Source organism: Oryzias latipes, chromosome 1, assembly GCF_053564925.1.
Source record: "Oryzias latipes strain Hd-rR chromosome 1, Olatipes_Hd-rR_3.1".
In the NCBI taxonomy this organism is placed as follows: Eukaryota; Metazoa; Chordata; class Actinopteri; order Beloniformes; family Adrianichthyidae; genus Oryzias; species Oryzias latipes.
This window is the reverse complement of record NC_136237.1, coordinates 9,896,103-9,914,718: the sequence shown is the minus strand read 5'-3', so window position 1 is coordinate 9,914,718 and position 18,616 is coordinate 9,896,103. Positions and strand designations below refer to the sequence as shown.

General features: G+C 43.1%; 1 protein-coding gene across 1 annotated transcript; it reads right to left on the bottom strand.

The window, feature by feature from the left end:
- Positions 1-10,147: 10,147 nt before the first annotated feature.
- On the bottom strand, positions 10,148-13,041 carry krt98 (keratin 98). The gene is made up of 8 exons (XM_004066181.4): positions 12,645-13,041; positions 12,106-12,188; positions 11,821-11,977; positions 11,299-11,460; positions 11,098-11,223; positions 10,505-10,725; positions 10,392-10,402; positions 10,148-10,296 (listed from the first exon to the last, which is right to left on the bottom strand). The coding sequence occupies exons 1-8, from the start codon at positions 12,975-12,977 to the stop codon at positions 10,199-10,201; spliced, it is 1,191 nt and encodes a 396-aa protein (XP_004066229.1). The 5' UTR covers positions 12,978-13,041; the 3' UTR covers positions 10,148-10,198.
- Positions 13,042-18,616: the final 5,575 nt, after the last annotated feature.

The window sequence follows — 18,616 nt, the reverse complement described above, 5'->3', positions numbered from 1 at the left end:
GAGACTTACAAGCAGTACACAATGCAGTTATACAAAGAGCACCCTGTGTGCCTGACCCCTATACATTACTGAACTCGTTAGGATCGGATGCAGCCGCCTTCACAGTGGTAGACATTCAGTAATGCATTCTTTCCTGTGCCTGTCCAGAAGGACAGCCAGTACTGGTTTGCGTTCACATATGACGGCCAAAGGTACACTTACACCAGACTACCCCAAGGTTAGTGCGAAATGATAGCGAGCATGGCAAAAATTCCAACCTCCAGGGGAAGTAAAAAAATAATTTATGTTGATGATGTTCTGATAGCATCACCAGAGAAAAAAAAAACTTGTATGAAGGATTCAGTGGCACTGTTAAAACATTTAGCTGATGAAGGCCACAAAGTCAGTAAAAATAAATTACAGCTGTGCAGGGAACAGGTAAAATATCTTTGTCATATTTAAGCGCAGCAGGACGCACAATTATGGAAGAATGGAAAACTTCAATTCTGCAAGCACCAAATTCTCTAACGAAGAAGCAAATGATGTCATTTTTAGGTCTGTTTAATTATTGCAGGAACTGGGTACCAAACTATGCTGAAATAATGGTTTCTCTCCAAAAGTTGATGTATGACAAAATTTTAAAAATGAATTCCCCTGTAACCTGGACACAAGAAGCGGACACGGCCTTTGGTAACATTAAACAGGTTCTGGTGTCCAGCACAGCCTTAGAGTTACCTGATTATAGTAAACCTTTTGTATAAATGGTAGACTGCAAAGGTAATTTATTGACCTCAGTTTTAGTCCAACAACATGGAGACAAAATGAAACCTGTAGCTTATTTCTCTTCAAAATTAAATGGTGTGGCATGTGTACTGCCGCATTGCGTTAGGACACCAATTGCGGCATCAATGGCAGTAGAAGTAAGTGCAACAATAGTACTATTCCACCCAATGACCCTTAAGGTTTCGCATGCAGTTTTAGCATTACTTTTACAGATGAACTTAACTTTTTTTTGTCGCCTGCGGGACACTTATCCTGCATGGCCGCATTACTGTTCCAACCGCACCTCACGATAGAATGGTGCACCCAGTTGGACCCTGCTACAATGTTGCCACTTCCTTATGGTGGAAGTGTGCATGATTGCCAAGAATTAGCAGAAAAAACAGCACAGAGCAGAAATTACCTAATAGATCAACCACTGACGAAAGGTGTAATACTTTATGTAGATGGTTCTTCATAGAAAAATGAGGAGGTTGACAAAGTAATACTTAAAGAAATGCAACAACGGAGATTGGAACCTGAAAAAGAGCTTTGGAACAAACATAATGCTAAACTCCTAAATAGTATATATGTATGACCAGAAAACAAACTTACTTTATAAAAAAAACTATTTTTAAATGGGCAGCTATATTGACCCATGGGGTGACCCATGGGTCAACGGGGGGAATGATGGGACAGGTAAACAAATATTGGATTTAATTCTTATTCAAAAAATTTTTTATAGGAGCATGTAAGCACAGTGCTCAGGGAAATCTTAGACCAACACGAGGGAAGTTTCCAACTCCCCAATATCCGTTTCAGGTTATACACATGGACTTGATAGTATTAAAACGCAAAATTCTGTCTGGTAATGATAATGCATTCTCTAAATGGATTGAATTGTTCCCAGCAAAACATCCTGATGCAATAACAGTAGCCAAAGCATTATGCAAAGATGTAATTCCTCAGTATGGTATACCTGGGGAAAAAAATATATATATATATTATTATTTATAGTGACAATGGGTCTCATTTTGTTAATCGAATTATGAAAAGGATAGGAACTATGTTTCACATTAATACAATAACAAAGCAGGATGCCCACTCCATCAGCCCTTTAATTAAGTGCTTGAAGAAATTACAAATCTGGATGGCTCTTAAATTTTCTCCACCTCAATGACGAAAACACAGAGGTGATTGTCTTCGGTCCCAGTGTCAACAGTGAGTCACACCCAATAGCTCTGGGCTCTCTCACTCAATCCGTTAAATCTACTCTGACAAATTTAGGAGTGAAGATGGACATTGGTTTTAAATTTGGACAAGCAGATCAGTTCGGTGGTGAGATCCAGCTTCTTTCAGTTAAGGCAGCTTGCTAAAGTCAAATTGTTTTTATCAAGAAAGTTCTTTGAGACAGTAATCCACGCCTTTGTTATAACTCGGATTGATTACTGTAACTCTCTTTTCCTCGGTGCCCCTCACTCATCCTTGTCCCGTCTCCAGCTGGTGCAGAACTTTGGTGCACGCTTGTTAACTGGAACGTGGAAGAGAGAGCATATCCCACCAGTTCTGGCTGCCTGTCCATTTTAGAGTTTTTAAAAAAAAAAAAAAAAAAAACATCTTTTATTTGTTTTTAAGTCTTTAAGTGGTCTGGCTCCACCCTACCTCTCTGAGCTGCTACACCTGCATTCCCCTTCCTGCTCACTTAGATCAGCTGACCAGCTGCTCCTGGATGTGCCAAAGACACGGCAGAAATTCAGGGGGGACAGAGCATTTGCCGTTGCTGGCCCCAGCTTGTAGAATGCACTCCCTATGCAGATTAGGAAGGCCCGTTCGTTGAATGATTTTAAATCCAAGTTAAAAACTCACTTTTTCTCTCTGGGGTTTAACTCGGTGTGAGTTGATGTTTTTATTGGTCTTATTTATTTTTATTTAACTTCTTGATTTTATACCGTTTGTTTTAGTTTGTTGTTATGTTTTATTCTGCATTGTTAAGCCTTTTGGTCAGCTCCTGCTGTTTTAAAAGCGCTTTATAAATAAAGTTGACTTGGCTTGACTTGACATTGTCGTAAAGAATCACTGTGCCTACCACCTGCAAAGTGCAGGGTTAGTAGAAATAATGACTGGTACAATTAACAATAGGCTGAAGGAATGTATTGTGGACACTGGACTCAGTGTCTAGATTTAGTGAAACTGTGCATAGAAATTAACATTACCAGTGCAATAAGGCCGAGACCCTTTTTGGAAGACCTTACAGGTTACCACAGTTTAAAAACCAATGGGAGACTAATAAAGAAGCAAACCTGGCTGACTATATGAGGGCCATTTTAGTAAAACAAAGAGACATCTTGACTAATGAAAAACCTTTTGCCCCTCAGCAGGAAAACCAGCTTTTAGAACCAGGTGATTGGGTTCTGATAAGAAGCATCAAGAAATAACACTGGTATTCACCCAAGTGGGAGGGGCCATACCAGGCACTGCTGGCCACTCCTACTGCAGTCAAATTCGCTGGAAGATCCACCTGTGTTCACCTGACATATTGTTTATATTGTAAAAAGGTAATCTCGACTGGAAACTCAAAGGTGGAAGGTGAGCTAAAGTCTGATAATAGGGTGGACTCAGACGTTTAGAGTCTGGGTAGACCCGAAAGTCAGTGAAGCCTCCTGTAAAGCCACCAACCCATATAGACGACGAAAAAAGAAATAACAGTTGGTCGAGATGGTAAACCAGGGTTTTCAAATTTGTGTGAAATGTATTGTTGTTGTGATCATAACCATTGTTATAGTGTGGCATACCTGGCAGTACTTGCGCCCCCCTGGGTATGAAAATGGAACAACCCTTTCGACTGAGAGGAGGACTGTAAGTCCACCCACTAATGTTTGCCCAAGACGACTAATGGCTAAAGGAAATCCACTAAACCCAGAGAATACTGCTACTATTTTTAACTTGCAACTTCTTGAAACTAAATTCTGTTACCTTTTTCTGTGTATCCTATAACAGTTTATGTTTTGGTTGCTGAAATGTCTGGTATTTATCCTCACAGATGGAAACCTCGCCATAAGCGGGAAGTGTGGCTGACAGACACTGACCCTACTTACATAGACGCCATAGGGGTTCCTTATGGAGTACCAGATGAATGTACATTGATTAATCAGGTGGCTGCCGGCTGGGGATCTTCACTCTGTTGGTGGTGTACGATTGTCAAAGGCGTGGACAGGATCAACTACATCCACTACAACGTCCAAAAAATTAGGTAACTGGACACGAGAAGGGTTTGAAGCCGTGCATGAACAGCTTTCTGTTACATCTATAATGGCATTCAGGAACAGGATCACTCTCGACATGCTGATGGCTGAAAAGGGTGGCGTGTGCACCATGTTCAGTGAACAGTGTTGCACGTTCATTCCTAACAACACCGCTGCAGACAGCAGTCTGACCAAGGCCAAAGAGGGCCTTCGCACTCTCAATGGTAAGATGAAAGACCATTCCGGTGTTGATACCACCATGTGGGACTCCTGGCTGGATGTGTTTGGGAAGTACCACTCATTGGTAGCTTCCCCTTTGGTGTCCATAGCTATATTTATGGCCATCTTGACCTTGTGTGGATGCTGTTGTATTCCTTGCCTGCGTTCTTTGTGCAATCGTCTCATCTCCACAGCTATTAGACCTGAAGAGACCCAGCTGCGTCCCATCTGTGTAAGTGTCTCCAACACACACCCTCCAAGTGTGAATGTGTTTGTGCTCGTAAACATGATCTTACAGTTAGAAATCTTGTGAAGTGGCTGACTAATAGTGATGTTACGTTTGCGCAGATATGGATAAACAGGGGGGAGTTATGTTGGAATAATGTATATAGGTTATCACATATTTGCTTATTTTATGCATCACCTTGCTATATATGTATAGGTGATTTAATCATGTTTGCAGAAGTGTCTGTGTGTGTCCAAATCTGTTTCACAGGAAGGTGGAGGTGACACCCTTGGGAGAAAATGTTTATCTTTGCGTCTTTTCAGCATTCTCCTGAGAACCTGTGTTAGCTATGTCTAAAATGAATCGAAGGACGCTCTGTGTTAGTTTATCTGTGAGAAACGGCTTTGCAGGTCCAGAGATGATTTGAGAAGACTGTGGAAGGATAGACATGTTGTAATAAATGCTTTCTGATAGCGCTGCAGCTGTGTTTTTATCTGTTTCCCCTCCTTAGAGCTCAGCGCATGTGTAACTTAGGGACAACCCAAATCAACTTATTAAAAGAGGAGGCAGCAGAATTTGCGCCAGAGTGGAGAGAGATTGTTTACTGGGTAGATCTCTGTCTGCTCTCCTCGTAAAGGTACCTTTGTCCGTTGGTCTTTCTTTCCTTTTTGAATTGTTATGATGTTGCAGGTTGTTTGAACCCAACAATCCCCCAGCCATGCATTAAGCAATATTTACTTAATAGGGTCTCTGTCCTTACGGGTAACCACAAATTTGATGATACCACTGAATTGGCACTGTTCTTTATTGTGTTTTTTTGTTTGTTTTTTTACAAAATACAATTTAGATTACGATGATGTGGCATTAAACTTTACAATTCTACAATTCTTCCACAGATCAATCCAACTTTCCCAAATTTTTAACACTGGTTCCTATTGAGGTGATAAATGGGTTTGACAAACTGCATCTCTATTGGCCAATAGGAGCCACTGCAACCGGCTTCATGACCTTTTGCTTGGAAGAGCAGGCTTTAAAGGCCCACTCCAATGAAAATTCAGTTTTTTGGTGTTTTAACTTGTTTATGCAGCATTTTTCTACTTATGGAGGATGTTAGCAAAGTTGTTATTCACGCATTGGTCCTGGCGTGTGTACCCAGTATCCGACTCAAAAACGGAGGAAAAATAAAAAGACTTCTCCACGTTAGTTGAACTTTTCACACACAACTTTATTTCTCAGCTGCTTCCTCCTACAGGTCACGTGATCATAACAGAGCCTCTCATTGGCAAACAACGCATTACTCATCACTTATGACTGATTATTACAACTAAGAGCAAAACAATATGAATATGTCAACAGAGGAACCATGATAAGACAATTGAGCATAAAATTAATAGCATTTCTGATCATTTCTTTATTGAAATCCTTGTGAAGCAGGAGCAGATGAAAAAATATAGTCAGAAAAAGCTTGTAGCAGTGACGTAGGTGCTGCAACCGCCAGGCCACACACTCACCTGTTCTTCTTTCAGCACAAACAATCCAAATAGAGTAAGTGAATCCTGACAATCACAAGCGTTCTCGGTGTTTTTCCTCATGTGTTTGTCTAAATCTTCTCTCTCCAGATTTTAACTGTTCATAGCAGTTTATATTCATGCCAGGCCTGGAGGACCAGATATCCTCCATGATCTGAGGTCCAAACCTTCCATTTACCTTTATATATATATATATATATATATATATATATATATATATATAGAATAGAATAGAATAGAATAGAATAGAATAGAATAGAATAGAATAGAATAGAATAGAATAGAATAGAATAGAATAGAATAGAATAGAAGCTTTATTAAATCCCGGAGGAAATTAAGAAGTGGCCAGCTGCTTGCATTCACCACACACAATAAAATAAACAATAAAAAGAAAAAAGCCATCAAAACAATCAATGTTAAAATCTATTTGTTAAAAATAGTAAAAATACTCATAAAAAGATATAATAACTCATTATTCATAATTCAGAAATTAAAATCTAGTACAATAAAACCATAAAAAAATGTATTGCTCAGTCAAGGAATTGTTCTGTCTTATGGCACCAGGGACAAGAGACATCCTCAGTCTGTCTGTGGAGCAGCGTCGGGGCAGTAGTCTGCTGCCGAACAGGCTCCTCCCCCTGGTGAAGGCCAGGTGCAGGGGGTGAGAGGCACGGTCACAATGCACGGTCACAATGGACCGTAACTGGAACAAAGTCCTCTGCTCCGCTACGTCCTCCACTTGGGTCAGTTTCAGTCCAACAAGACAGTTGGATTTGGGAAACACAAATCCAAGAGAACAGCTTAGTGGCACAAACTTTGTTTATATAATAAGCTTAAAGTTAGTCACCTGAGGTGTTTGGATGTTTTTCTAAACATTTTTGACCTCCTGCAGGGCCAAATGAAGATGTCAATCATTTGTTATCAAGCCTCTCCCCTTTGTGACTGATGGCTGCTTTGCCATTCCACCACCTCCACAGGCCTGAGACTGCTGCTCAGGACAGAGAAAACCACTGATGTTGGGGGCAATCTGTGACAAGGGGGCATTTTAGCGGTCAACACTAGTCTTCCTCAGCAGTTTGGTCGGTTTCTTTCTCTCATCGGTTGGGACTCTGCATCTCCTTCAGGTCAAAAGGTCATCTATTTGTTAGCTACGGTTCACCACTATTTTCTTTTTCTTGCTGATTTGTTTTCTTCTTTATTACCGTCTCTGAGCTGAAAGTCCTTCTGGGTTTTGGAGGCAGAAAATGGTTCAAATGTCACAGGAACAGTTCCTGTGCTCTTAGATCCTCAGACACGTCAAACTGTTGAAACAGTTGTAATTTATGTTCTAAAACTCGTTGTTTGACACTTTTCTATGAAAAAGTCACCTGAGGTCTCTGGATTTTTCCTTAAGCACGGACATCCTGCAGGTGTAAATTAAGCTGTCAATCATCTGTTTTCAGGCCTCCGTGCTCAGCGGTTTGACGTCAGAGGGAAGAAACTATGTGGACAGGAAAACAGTTTTTTGCCTGAAAGACGCCCTCAGAATAATGTCAAAGGGTCACACATGGTTAAAAACATGAAAAGAGTTTTTTTTTTCATCCAATACTCCTTCTGATCAGTAAAAATAGCATTTTGTCTTCTCAAATGTCCTTGTGCCAGAAACAATTTAGAAAATGGGAAGCTTCTGGTCAATGAAAGAGCTGTCAGGAGAAGTAAACTTTGTCAGAAGGCTTTTTGTAGACCATTCAACCGCATTCAGCGCCATAGTGCCCTCCCAACTGACCACGTAGACGAGTGACCTGGGACTGAAAGAGACCCTGAGCAGATGGATCGTCAGCCTTCTGACTTGAACGTCTCAATTGGTCAGGGTGGGAAGTCACACCCCTCCAGCCCTCATCCTTAACACCGGAACCCCTCAAGGGCGTTTTTAAAGGCTGTTTGACACGCCCTGCTGTTCACACTCTTCATGTACATCAGATGACGACCCCATCGCCAAGTATGTCGATGACACAGCAATGGTGACTCTCATCTCCAACGCTGACCAATCATATCTGAGAGAGATTCTTCACCTGCAGAGCTGGTGCCAGGCCAACAAACTCCAGCAGAACGTCAACAAAACTAAGCAACCGATAGTGGACTTCAGTTGGAAACAGAAGATGGACGTGTCACCGCTTAGCATCGGTGAGAGGGTGGACTGCTTCAGATACCTGGATGTCCACATCTTTCAGGAACTGACCTGGTCCACCCACATCAACACTGTGGTGAAGAAGACTCGCTAGCGTCTAAATCCACCTCAAAACCGGCAAGACTTCCAGTTCCCTACAAGGATACTCAAGATCTACTACACCTGCACTGTAGAGAGTATCTCACTGGGGGCATTATGTCATGGGTGGGGGGCAGCTGCAAGCAGGACGTCAAAGCCATTAGGAGAGTGGTTCACTGAGCGGATCATCAGAACCACCCTTCCAGGCCCAAAGGACCTCTACTTGGAGTGATGTGAAGCCAGGGCTCTCAAAATGATCAGGGACTCAAAATCAATGTTAGCTTCTCTGAACCATTTCACCACACATTTACTTTTGATTGTAAATACTGGATTCTGCCTTTATTAAGAGGAGTTAAGTTAAAAATATCAATTTGGTCTAAAATCAGTTTTCTTTCATTACATTTCTATTGTTAATGATTGTTGAGTGTATCTTTGTTTATTTCTTCCTCCATTTTTTAAATTAGTTTTTGCTCCATCTGTTATTTTTTCTGCAGCTCTGAGAAAAAATGCTCTGTCAGATTAAACATCTTTTACAAACAAGCAGTTTACTTGAAGTCCCTGTTGCACCCCCCCCCCCCCCCCCCCCCCCCCCCCACACACACACAAATATACACAGATACAAGCATTTCTCAACATTGTTTCAAGAATTTTTTCTTTGTCATCACATTTTTTTTCTTTCACTTGTTCTATTAACAAAGGCTTTTGCTCGTTACCAATGAGATCATTGCCACACTGAGGAGTTCTCCATCTGCAGCTGTCCAGGCTGGTTTTAGCAGCAGCTAGCTACAGCTGGAACAGCCACAGCCTCTGCAGTTACTGGTTCTTGAAGGTTGACCTGTGACGAGTCTGCTGTCTTCTCGAAGGTTTGAGTGTCAGGAGTCTTTCGTTTATGTTGTTATACATTTCTTTTACCTTCAATACAAGCAGTAAACGTCAAATTCTTCAGAGTGTGTTATGTTCCTATGCAGAATTCAGCTTTAATAAAAATCTTTCATGAATCTGTCTGTCGGTCTGAGGTCTGAGATCCGACCGGCAGCTTCAGGCTGACAGTGGTCTTCACAAATACTATGGAACTGGTACGATAGAGTTGCTCTTTTTTATGTTTACTTTGTAAGTATATTTAAATAGAGGTGAAGGAGTACAAGTACCTGGGAGTAACCACGGACAACAGACTGAGCTGGAAGACCAACAGCACTGCTGTGTACAAGAAGGCCAGCAGCAGACTCTGCTTCCTGAGGAAACTAAGGTCCTTTAATGTGTGCAGCAGGATGCCTGGGATGTTTTACCAGTCTGTTGTGGCCAGCACTCTGTTGTTTGGGGGGGGGGGGGGGGGGGGGGGGGGGGGCAGTATAGCTACCAGTGACACAAAGAGACTGAAAAAACTGATTAGAAGGGCTGGCTCTGGGTGCAAAATGGACGCATTTGAAGCTGCGATGGAGAGGAGGACTTTGAATAAGCTCGTTTCCATCAAGGATTATCCTGAGAATCCTCTCCATTCTGTACTTGACGGTCAGCGGAGCGCCTTTTCCAAGAGGCTAAGGCAGCTTCGCTGTCACACCAACAGCTACAGGAGATCATTCCTACCTCACTCCATTGGACGCTATAACTCCTCATCCATTTGCAATAGATAAACTCATTTGAGGTCCGTCTGTTTTTCTCCAGAGCTGTCATTGTTTTTCACTGATGGTTCTTTTTCTGATTGATTGTTCTGTTTTCTATGTTCACCCATTGTTTGTGTTTGTATCTTTGAGCCTAACGCGGACGCTGCAACAACCCAATTTCCCAAGCTAGGATCAATAAAGTATCTTTATCTTTATTTATCTTATCTTACATAAAAGTACTTTTCATAAAGTGAGGTACCGTTGTCTGAATTTAATGGGTCTAAACAAATACCTGCTGTGTCAGCAGACGTTTACCTTGGCTAATAGAAATGATCAGGATCACAGCATTTGATTTGTCTGAATCATCTTTATTGCTTTCTGTAGATGAATCCACAGCTTCACTCAACTTCATCCACATCCACATCCACTGTCTTTGAACTTTGAACCACCTTTCCATCTACGACTGTCTCCACCACAGTGATGACCTTTGTGATTACTGAGGAAGAGGAGAGAAATTCATCAATAAACCCTGCAAAGCTTCTAAAGGCAGAATATTCTTCACATGGAAATAAAGATGCAAAGATTTCTCACCTTGTTTAGAGCTGATGATTAAGACAAAAAGGGAAATGGAAGTAGTTAGTTATCATCATTCTGATTCGTATTTTTTCATCTTTCCTCTGTTTTCTGTCTTCATCAGACCTCACCTCTCATCCTCCCCCTCCAGCAGCCTTCTGTATTCTGCAATTTCTTTCTCCAGACGGGTCTTCACCTCCAGCAGGATGGTGAATTCCTGCTGGTTGCTATAGATGTCACTGTGGATCTGGGACAGCTGAACTTCCAGACTGGAAACCATCTCCTGCAGGCTTGCCAGTTGTGCAGCAAAGCACGAGTGAGTCTCTGATAGGGTTTCTTCCAGAGATGCTTTCTGTGATGGGGACAGACAACTGGTGAGTTTATTGTCATAGGGTGAATGAACAGAAAAAGAGCCAAGCTGGCGCTCATAATAAACATAAACCTTGCTTTCAGCAGAACAAAGTGAACTCGGTAGAAAAAGATAATGCACGGACCCACTCACACTCTGACTCAGCACAAACAATTAAACCAACAAGAATGATGTGGAAGGAATTCCTCCTCGTAATTGGACCAAAGCTATTTTTCTAAAAGATTCATTTCATTGTGATGAAACAGAACGGATGCACTTCAAGGACACAGTGAAACGTTTGTCAAGAACAAATCCAGGAAAGCATTTGGGAACAGTTAACAGAATGTGTAATGTGTGCAGTTTGTCTTCACGTACCATGCTCAAATGGGACTCCAGATCAATCTGGAGCTTCTGGAAGGTGATCTTCAGCTCTTTGATCTCAGTGTTTGATGTTTTCAGATCCTCTGAATATTTCTTGACATCATGCTCCATTTCCAGGATCTAAATAGAAACGGCCCGGCAGGCGTTAAAACCTCAGCTCAGCTGCTGAACACACAAAGGGTTTTCTCTGCTCACCTTCTTGTTGTACCACAACTCAATTTCCTTTTTGTTCTTGGCAATCAGACTCTCATACTTCTCTCTGATCTCCATCATGGCCTCGTTCAGGTCTGAGGTGGAAGGGGCGTCCACGACCACGTTGACCTGCTCTTGCACAGGTTTCTTCAGCAGGGCCAGTTCCTTTCGGAAATAAGAGCAGAGTAAGACCCACCAGCACCATCCATCAGGATTGCTACAGTGATGACATGGTGCCTTTTTGGACTATGCAGGCTTTGGTTTATTGTGTGGCACTGATAAACAGGAGCAATGAGCTCATTTAGACAGAAGAATAGGTGGAAGTGTGCAGGGAAGAGAGGTGGAGAAGGGGAGCAGTAGAGTGGCTTGCAGGGAAGTAAGTTAAGCTGTGCTTCCACGGTTTCATCAGCGGCATGGCTGATGTCACAAAGGAGAACAAACAGCGACAGCTTAATCTCGCAGCTCACATCTGCTGCTGAAGATGCAGCTGCTCGATCGTGCGCAGTGCAACCAGACGCTCCTCACCTCTTCGTGGTTCTTCTTCAGCATGATGAGCTCCTCCCTCAGACCCTCACACTGACTCTCCAGATCCATCCTCTTCAGGTTCGAGTCGTCCAGCAGCCTCCTCAGCCCTGCAATGTCGGCCTCCACAGCCATCTTCACGGCCAGCTCGTTCTCGTACCTGTGGGATTCGGCAGAGGGTCCGGCGGCACGTTAAAAACAGAACTTGTCAGTTGGGCACGAGTTTGTGCTGTGATGCATGTGTGAAGTAACACAACCGTGACAGGAATGCACTGAGAGGACACTCACTTCATCCTGAAGTCATCGGCTGCCAGCTGGGAGTTATCAATTTCCAGGGCACTTTTGGCGTTGAGCTTGGAGGCCATGAAGATCTTTGAGAGAAACAAGAAAAACTCAACATGAAGGATGCTGTGTGTGACTGTGTGTGTGCATGGGTTAATGGGACTGTGACTGTAAAGCGCTTTTGGCCTTCAAGGAAGGTAGAAAAGCGCTACATAAGTATATGCCATTTACCATTTACCATTTACCGTGCAGCTGAGCTCCCCCAACACTAACAACACCCCAAACACCCTGATGTTCCACAACCTTCTAGCCTTTACTAATGTGTGTCATGTGAGATCAGGGAAGCACTGTGTCTATCAGATAACAACACCATTGCCAAGACGGTGTTGTCATCCACAGTGTTCTCCCCCGGTAGGGGACACACAGAAAAGTCACATTGGTGTGCCACTCTCACGAGCACCCTCCAGAGTTCTGCTCCCACTGAGGAAATTTACTCTCAGAATTTTTCCTTTATGTTGAGACCGAGCCTGCCCCCTCCCACTCACCTTGTCCTGCAGGTCCTTGATGATGATGAAGTATTTGGAGAAGTCGTTGGACACCACAGTTCTGCTCTTGTACCACTCCCTGATCTGCATTTCCAGCTGCTCGTTCTCCTTCTCCAACCTCCGCACCTTCTCCAGGTAGGAAGCCAGACGGTCGTTCAGGTTCTGCATGGTGGCCTTTTTGTTGTCGCTAATATGGAGGTCAGTCCCGTAGGTGAGGTCCAGGTCTCCGTGGACGGGAGCCCAGTTGGGCCTCGTGATGTGAGTGTTAGAGCCTCCTGCTCCGCCGTACACACTCATGGCCTTACGGCTGTAGGAGTTTCTGCTGATGGACATGCTGGACAGGCTGGATCTGGCAGGAAGATCTGAGTGGATTTGCAGTTGGAAGCATCACTAGGGGTCCTGGTTTATATACCTGCTGGACGCAGCATAGTGGGAAGGGCCTGAAGGGAGGAATGTGGTTTACCCCCCTCCACCTCATTGTTGGTCTGGGTGTGGGAGACAGTGAGCGGGGGCTATGAGATCCCCTTACAGGTTAAACTTGTGAGTCTACATTTTGTTTTTACTAAATAAAGGGCAGCAATTGCATTCCTTTTTGTTTTGATGCTTAATAGTAGGTTTTCTGAAGGGGCGGGGGGGCTGTCTGTCCAACAGAAGAGACACGCCTGAGGCAGCTTCACGCCTCAAATACGAATGTGAAAGGCTGCAGCAGAAACCACGGCAGGTTCTTCTGTGCAGCTTCTACTCACATTCACTTTACAGTTGATGGAGACTGGAGTCTTCTTAACTCATTGAATCCCTTTTGGGGTCACCAGGTTGCTGGAGCCTGTCCCAGTGACTGTTGGGCAAATGTAGGGTATACCGTGAACAGGCATGTTGTCTGTTTCAGGGCACACGATCACTCCTATACAATCTAAAATGAAAAACTAATCTGTGAATTATGTTTTTGGTCAGTGGGAGGAGGCCAGAGTGCCTGGAGGAAACCCCGCATGCACAAGGAAAACATGCAAGTCAATAGAAGTGACCCAGCCAGGATTTGAACCAGGCCTCTCTCACTGGAAGGCAAGAATGCTAATAAAATGTTTGGTTTTTTAAAGCTTTCACCCAAAGACATTTCCCCGTATTAACTGTTGGATTTTTTTCTAATTTGTTTTCTTTCAAGTCGAATGTAGAAGCTGAGACAAAAGAGGAAAAGGTTCTCGCCTCTAAGCTGACATCCTGTCTCTGTCAAATTGTGGACAAAAGCAAACAGCTGCTGTCTCCAGTGAAGTCTTCACGTTTCAGGTGTCTTCCTCTTTGGGACAGTTCTGTGGACTCAGCCGGGGATGGGGGGGGGAGGTGATGATGAAGATGAAGATGATGTCCCTCTGTTATCTGTTGGGGTTTGACACACGGCTCCTCAAAATAGACCAGAATAAAAAAAGGAGGCGCATGTTTTCTCATAGCATAAAGATGTTTGATGAATGTGTCTCATCATGAAAAATTTTATTTTCAGGTAAGGTTCCTCTGACATGACACAGCTCTTTCATTTACTAAAAGTTTCCCATTATCGGAATTGTTTGTGGCACAAACTTTAAAATGTTGTTTTTACTGATCAGAAGGAGTATTGGATGAAAAAAAAACAACCTCTTTTTATGTTCATTTATGTTTTTAACCCTTTGACCTTATTCTGAGGGCGCCAGCAGGCAAAAACTGTTTGCCTGTCAGTTAAATCATCAATCCTCTTTGCTTTTAAATAGTTCAGTCGTTTGGACGTCTGTCTCAGTTCTTATTTCACAGTTTCTTCACTCTGACGTCAAACCGCTGAGCCGGGAGGCCAGAAAACAGATGATTGACAGCTTCATTTACACCTGCAGGATGTCTGTGCTTAAGGAAAAATCCAGACACCTCAGGTGACTTTTTCATAGAAAGGTGTCAAACAACAAGTTTTAGAACATAAATTACAACTGTTTCCACAGTTAGACTAGGTTTTACGAGCCCAGGAACTGTTTCCGTGACATTTGAGCCCTTTTCTGCCTCCAAAACCCAGAAGGACTTTCAGCCCAGAGACGGTAATAAAGAAGAAAACAAATCAGCAAGAAAAGATAAAGAGCTTTGAGGCAAAACAGATCTATCTTCAGACAGATGGATGACCTTTTGACCTGGTCAGTAGGAGAAGCAGCTGAGAGAAAGAAACCGACCGAACTGGGGAGAAAGGCCGGTCTTGAGCTCTAAAATGCCCCCTTATCACAGATTCTCCCCGATATTAAGGGTTTTCTCTGTCCTGGGCAGCAGTCTCTGGCCTGTGGAGATGGTGGGCTGCAGGGGGAGGATGGCCAGCGGCCATCAGTCAAACCTTCGGTGAAGAACATGTTCAGGAGACTTGTCAAGACCATCAGTCTGTTCAGACAGGGGCCATGCCAGCGATGGCCAGCCCTGGTTCTTCTGGGCCCCATGATTCAAACCTCTGCTCTCCATGACCGTGATCATGTGACCAGAATGTTCCTGCCCCGCCCTGCAATCACCTGAACTGGTCTGTGTTTGCTTGGTGAAGGTAAGCAGCCTGTGTCCGGATCTTACATCATCTGAAGACAGTTTGTCCTGAAATGCAACGCTTGAGCCACTACGATGATAAAACTCAGGTCATATTGGAACCAAAGTACCCAACCGGACTGGAGCAGACAGAACCAGAGACGACTCAAAGAGTTCAAGACGATCCAGGTTTTTCAGATGCGACTGTTTTCAATGAAACCAGGTTGAACACAAAAGTGAAGCAATTATGCCTTCCCTGCAGACATTGAGACAAGACATCATTAACAGGAGGGGGTCTTTCGGGTGATAAGATCCTGAGTGAGTTTCAGGTCTCACCAGCGAGTCCCAACCTGATCACCACGACTGGCTAGTAGCACAACTTTCTCCCTTTCAGCTTCATCAGCTGATAACATCTTTTGCTTTTGACACTTTGATAGAACAGAAATGCCGCCCATCCAGACTCTTCAGAGCCACGCAAGTATAGGCTCCTGCCAGATCTCTCTGCTGGGACGTGGACTTTTCCTCTTCACGTTTGCTCCTCAAAGCAGTGGATCGAGGAGAGCTACTAGTTTACTGAAGCAGAAATGTGCTCCGGCAGAAAACTCACACCACTGTTTTTACTGAAAGCTTTTCACGATGCTCCATTCTTGCTGTCTGTCAATGGATCTCAAGATTTAGGTTACAACCACAAGCCTGTTCACGGATAAATCCAACATTTACTCTTCAAAATCAGTAATACCAGCCTTAATTCGTAGCAAATTATGTAGGACTTTTGTAGGACAAAGGCCCCAAGGGCTTTGCAGTCACAGCATGTTTCTGACACATTCTTCACCTGCGTGTTGCAGCATCTATCAGCAGCTTCATTAGAGAGCTTCAGACATGCTAGATGCTCCTCAGTAAACATGCTTTCAAGCTGCTCAGGTAAAAATGTAAAAAAAGAAACATTTCATCTTTTTTCCTTTTGTTGATATAAACAGAATTTTTTTCTATCATTAATAAATTTGACGTTTTACAAAAAACAAATTTAAAGATAAATTCAGCAGAATATAACCCTTTGAATTCTTTCTGTCCTAATCATGAAGACATTTTCTATGGCTCCTTGAACTCAGTTTCGGGTCTTTCAGAGCAGAGGGGGGCCTCATGCAGTCCTAAGAAATCAAATTCACCTTTAATTTTTGAAACACTTGCAGTTCATAGACTGTGTGGCCCCTAGAAAACACTTCAGCTCTTTTAAGAGTTAATTCTGCTCTGGAGAATTCTAGCTCCATGAGATCAAGCCTGATCAAATGGGTTGATGGTCTGAAAGTGGCTTAGCGCTGTACCAAAAGTCTGTGGTTCACCATCAACCTTCACCCTTTCACTCAATTTTACAAAAAGGAAAAACACCCCAGATGTTCCAAAGAGCTGCAAGTTCTGAATATGAAAACCTTTCTGCACGTTTGAGACTTTTTCTGTTCTGTCCTAAAACCTCAATGTCAGAATGTCCTAAACTGGAAGAAGGAACCCCCTCTGTGCTTCAGTTCAGGGTCAGACACCATCTCTTTAAGGCTATAAATCTTCCTGTCTGATGAAGCTTAGAGGTCAGATCATCCTGTCTGTTCCTGATCCACGAATGCAGAAGTCCCTGTGGCAGGCACGTTATTTTGGTGTTTACCTGACTCCATGCCCGCCTCGTCAGATGAGTTTCCCATCTGAGGATGATTCTGCTGGAGGTTTATATGTCAGAGGTAGTTTGGCCAATTCCATGTACAGAACAGAGATGACAACAAAACCTTTCCATGTAACTTCAGTGGACCCAGCTGGTTTTCCCAATCACTCTGCCATCCAAGTACAGATCAATCCAAGGGTGCAAGCTTCAGAGATAAAAAAATATAAATAAAAACCCAGGTTTTTACTGCTGCCTTGTCATTATTTATTAAAAAAATAACAAATAATAATAAAAAAATTAAATTTATTAAAAATCTGGGGAGATATGATGAAAGACAGCAGCACACATCTTCATTTTTTCCTTTGTGTCAAAAAGCAGCATTTTCACCACCATGCTACTACATTTCTGACTGATGTTTGTCAAAGGTTAGTGTGCTGTCAGGGTCACACAGATAATGAGACTAGGGTTATTTCAGACCAGAGGTTCTCGAAGTGCAGCCCGGGGCCAATGGCGGTCCGCGGGAAGATTTTTTGTGCTCCTCAATAAAAGAGAGCCAGAGCAGGTTCCTTTGAGGAAAAACGTGTTGGCGAGAAGAAAAGGCGCTTTCAACCTAAGTGGACAAATGCTTACTTTGATGTACTTCGTGGGCTGGATAAAGTCATGTGCCTGATTTGTGAGCATGTAAATGCAATGCTTAAAGAATTCAATATAAATCATCTATGTTACAAATCATTAAAGCTATGACAAATTTACCGTCGAGGAGCGCAACAATAAGCTCCAACAACTACAACAAGGCCATGCTGCACAGCAGATGTTTACAAAAATGGCTCAATCCAGTGAAGCTGTGACAGAAACTAGCTATGTTGAGGCTTTGGAACTGGCCCAGCAAAGTAAGCCCTTCACCCTTGTGCTATCTTAGATGACCCCACCCTTGCATTGACGTGTTATCCTAGGCACTTTAACATTGGGAGTTGGGTCATCTGGACCCACTAGACAGTGCCCTGAACCTTTTTTCTTCAATGATTTGTGATCTTCACTGGTGTTCATGGATTACATGAAATCTTTCCACCTTTATCCACCTTTGTCGTGGTAGGGAGAACACATCAATGTAAGGGTGGGGTCATCTAAGAAAGCACAAGGGTTAAACGGCAGTACTTGGGTCATACGTCTTAGATATCCTTCCACAAGCTTCTCACGAGATTTGGTAGGAATTTTGGCTCATTTCTCCTGACAGAACTGGTGGGACTGAGCCCAGTTTGTAGGTCGCCTTGCATGTACACACCTTTTCAGCTCTGATCATAAATGTTCCATGGGATTTACATCTGGGCTCTTGATAACCACTCCAAAAACACTGCCTTTGTTATCCTTAAGCCACTTTGTAATCACTTTGTCAGTGTGCTTCGGGTCATTGTCCATTTGGAAGATCCCTTTGGCCCAAACTTCAGCTTTCTGGCTGTTGTCTTCAGATGTCTTCAGCAAAACAAGCCCACAACATGATGCTACCACCCCCATGTTGGGATGGTGTTCCGAGGCCTGCAGGCTTCCCCCTTTTTCCTCCAAACATAACCATGGTCATTGTGGCCAAACAGACAAGTCTCCAAAAATTAAAGTCTTTATCCTTGTGTGCATTCACAAACTTTAATGTGGCTTTTCTATGTTTCTTTTGGAGTCATGGCTTCTTCCTGGCAGAGTAGCCTTTAAGCCCATGTCTGTACAGTTCCCCTTTTAACTCTTGATAAAGATACATTCTTAACATCTTCAGCCAGCATATTCACATCTTTTGCCTTCGTCCTTGGGTTGTTCTGAACATACATGA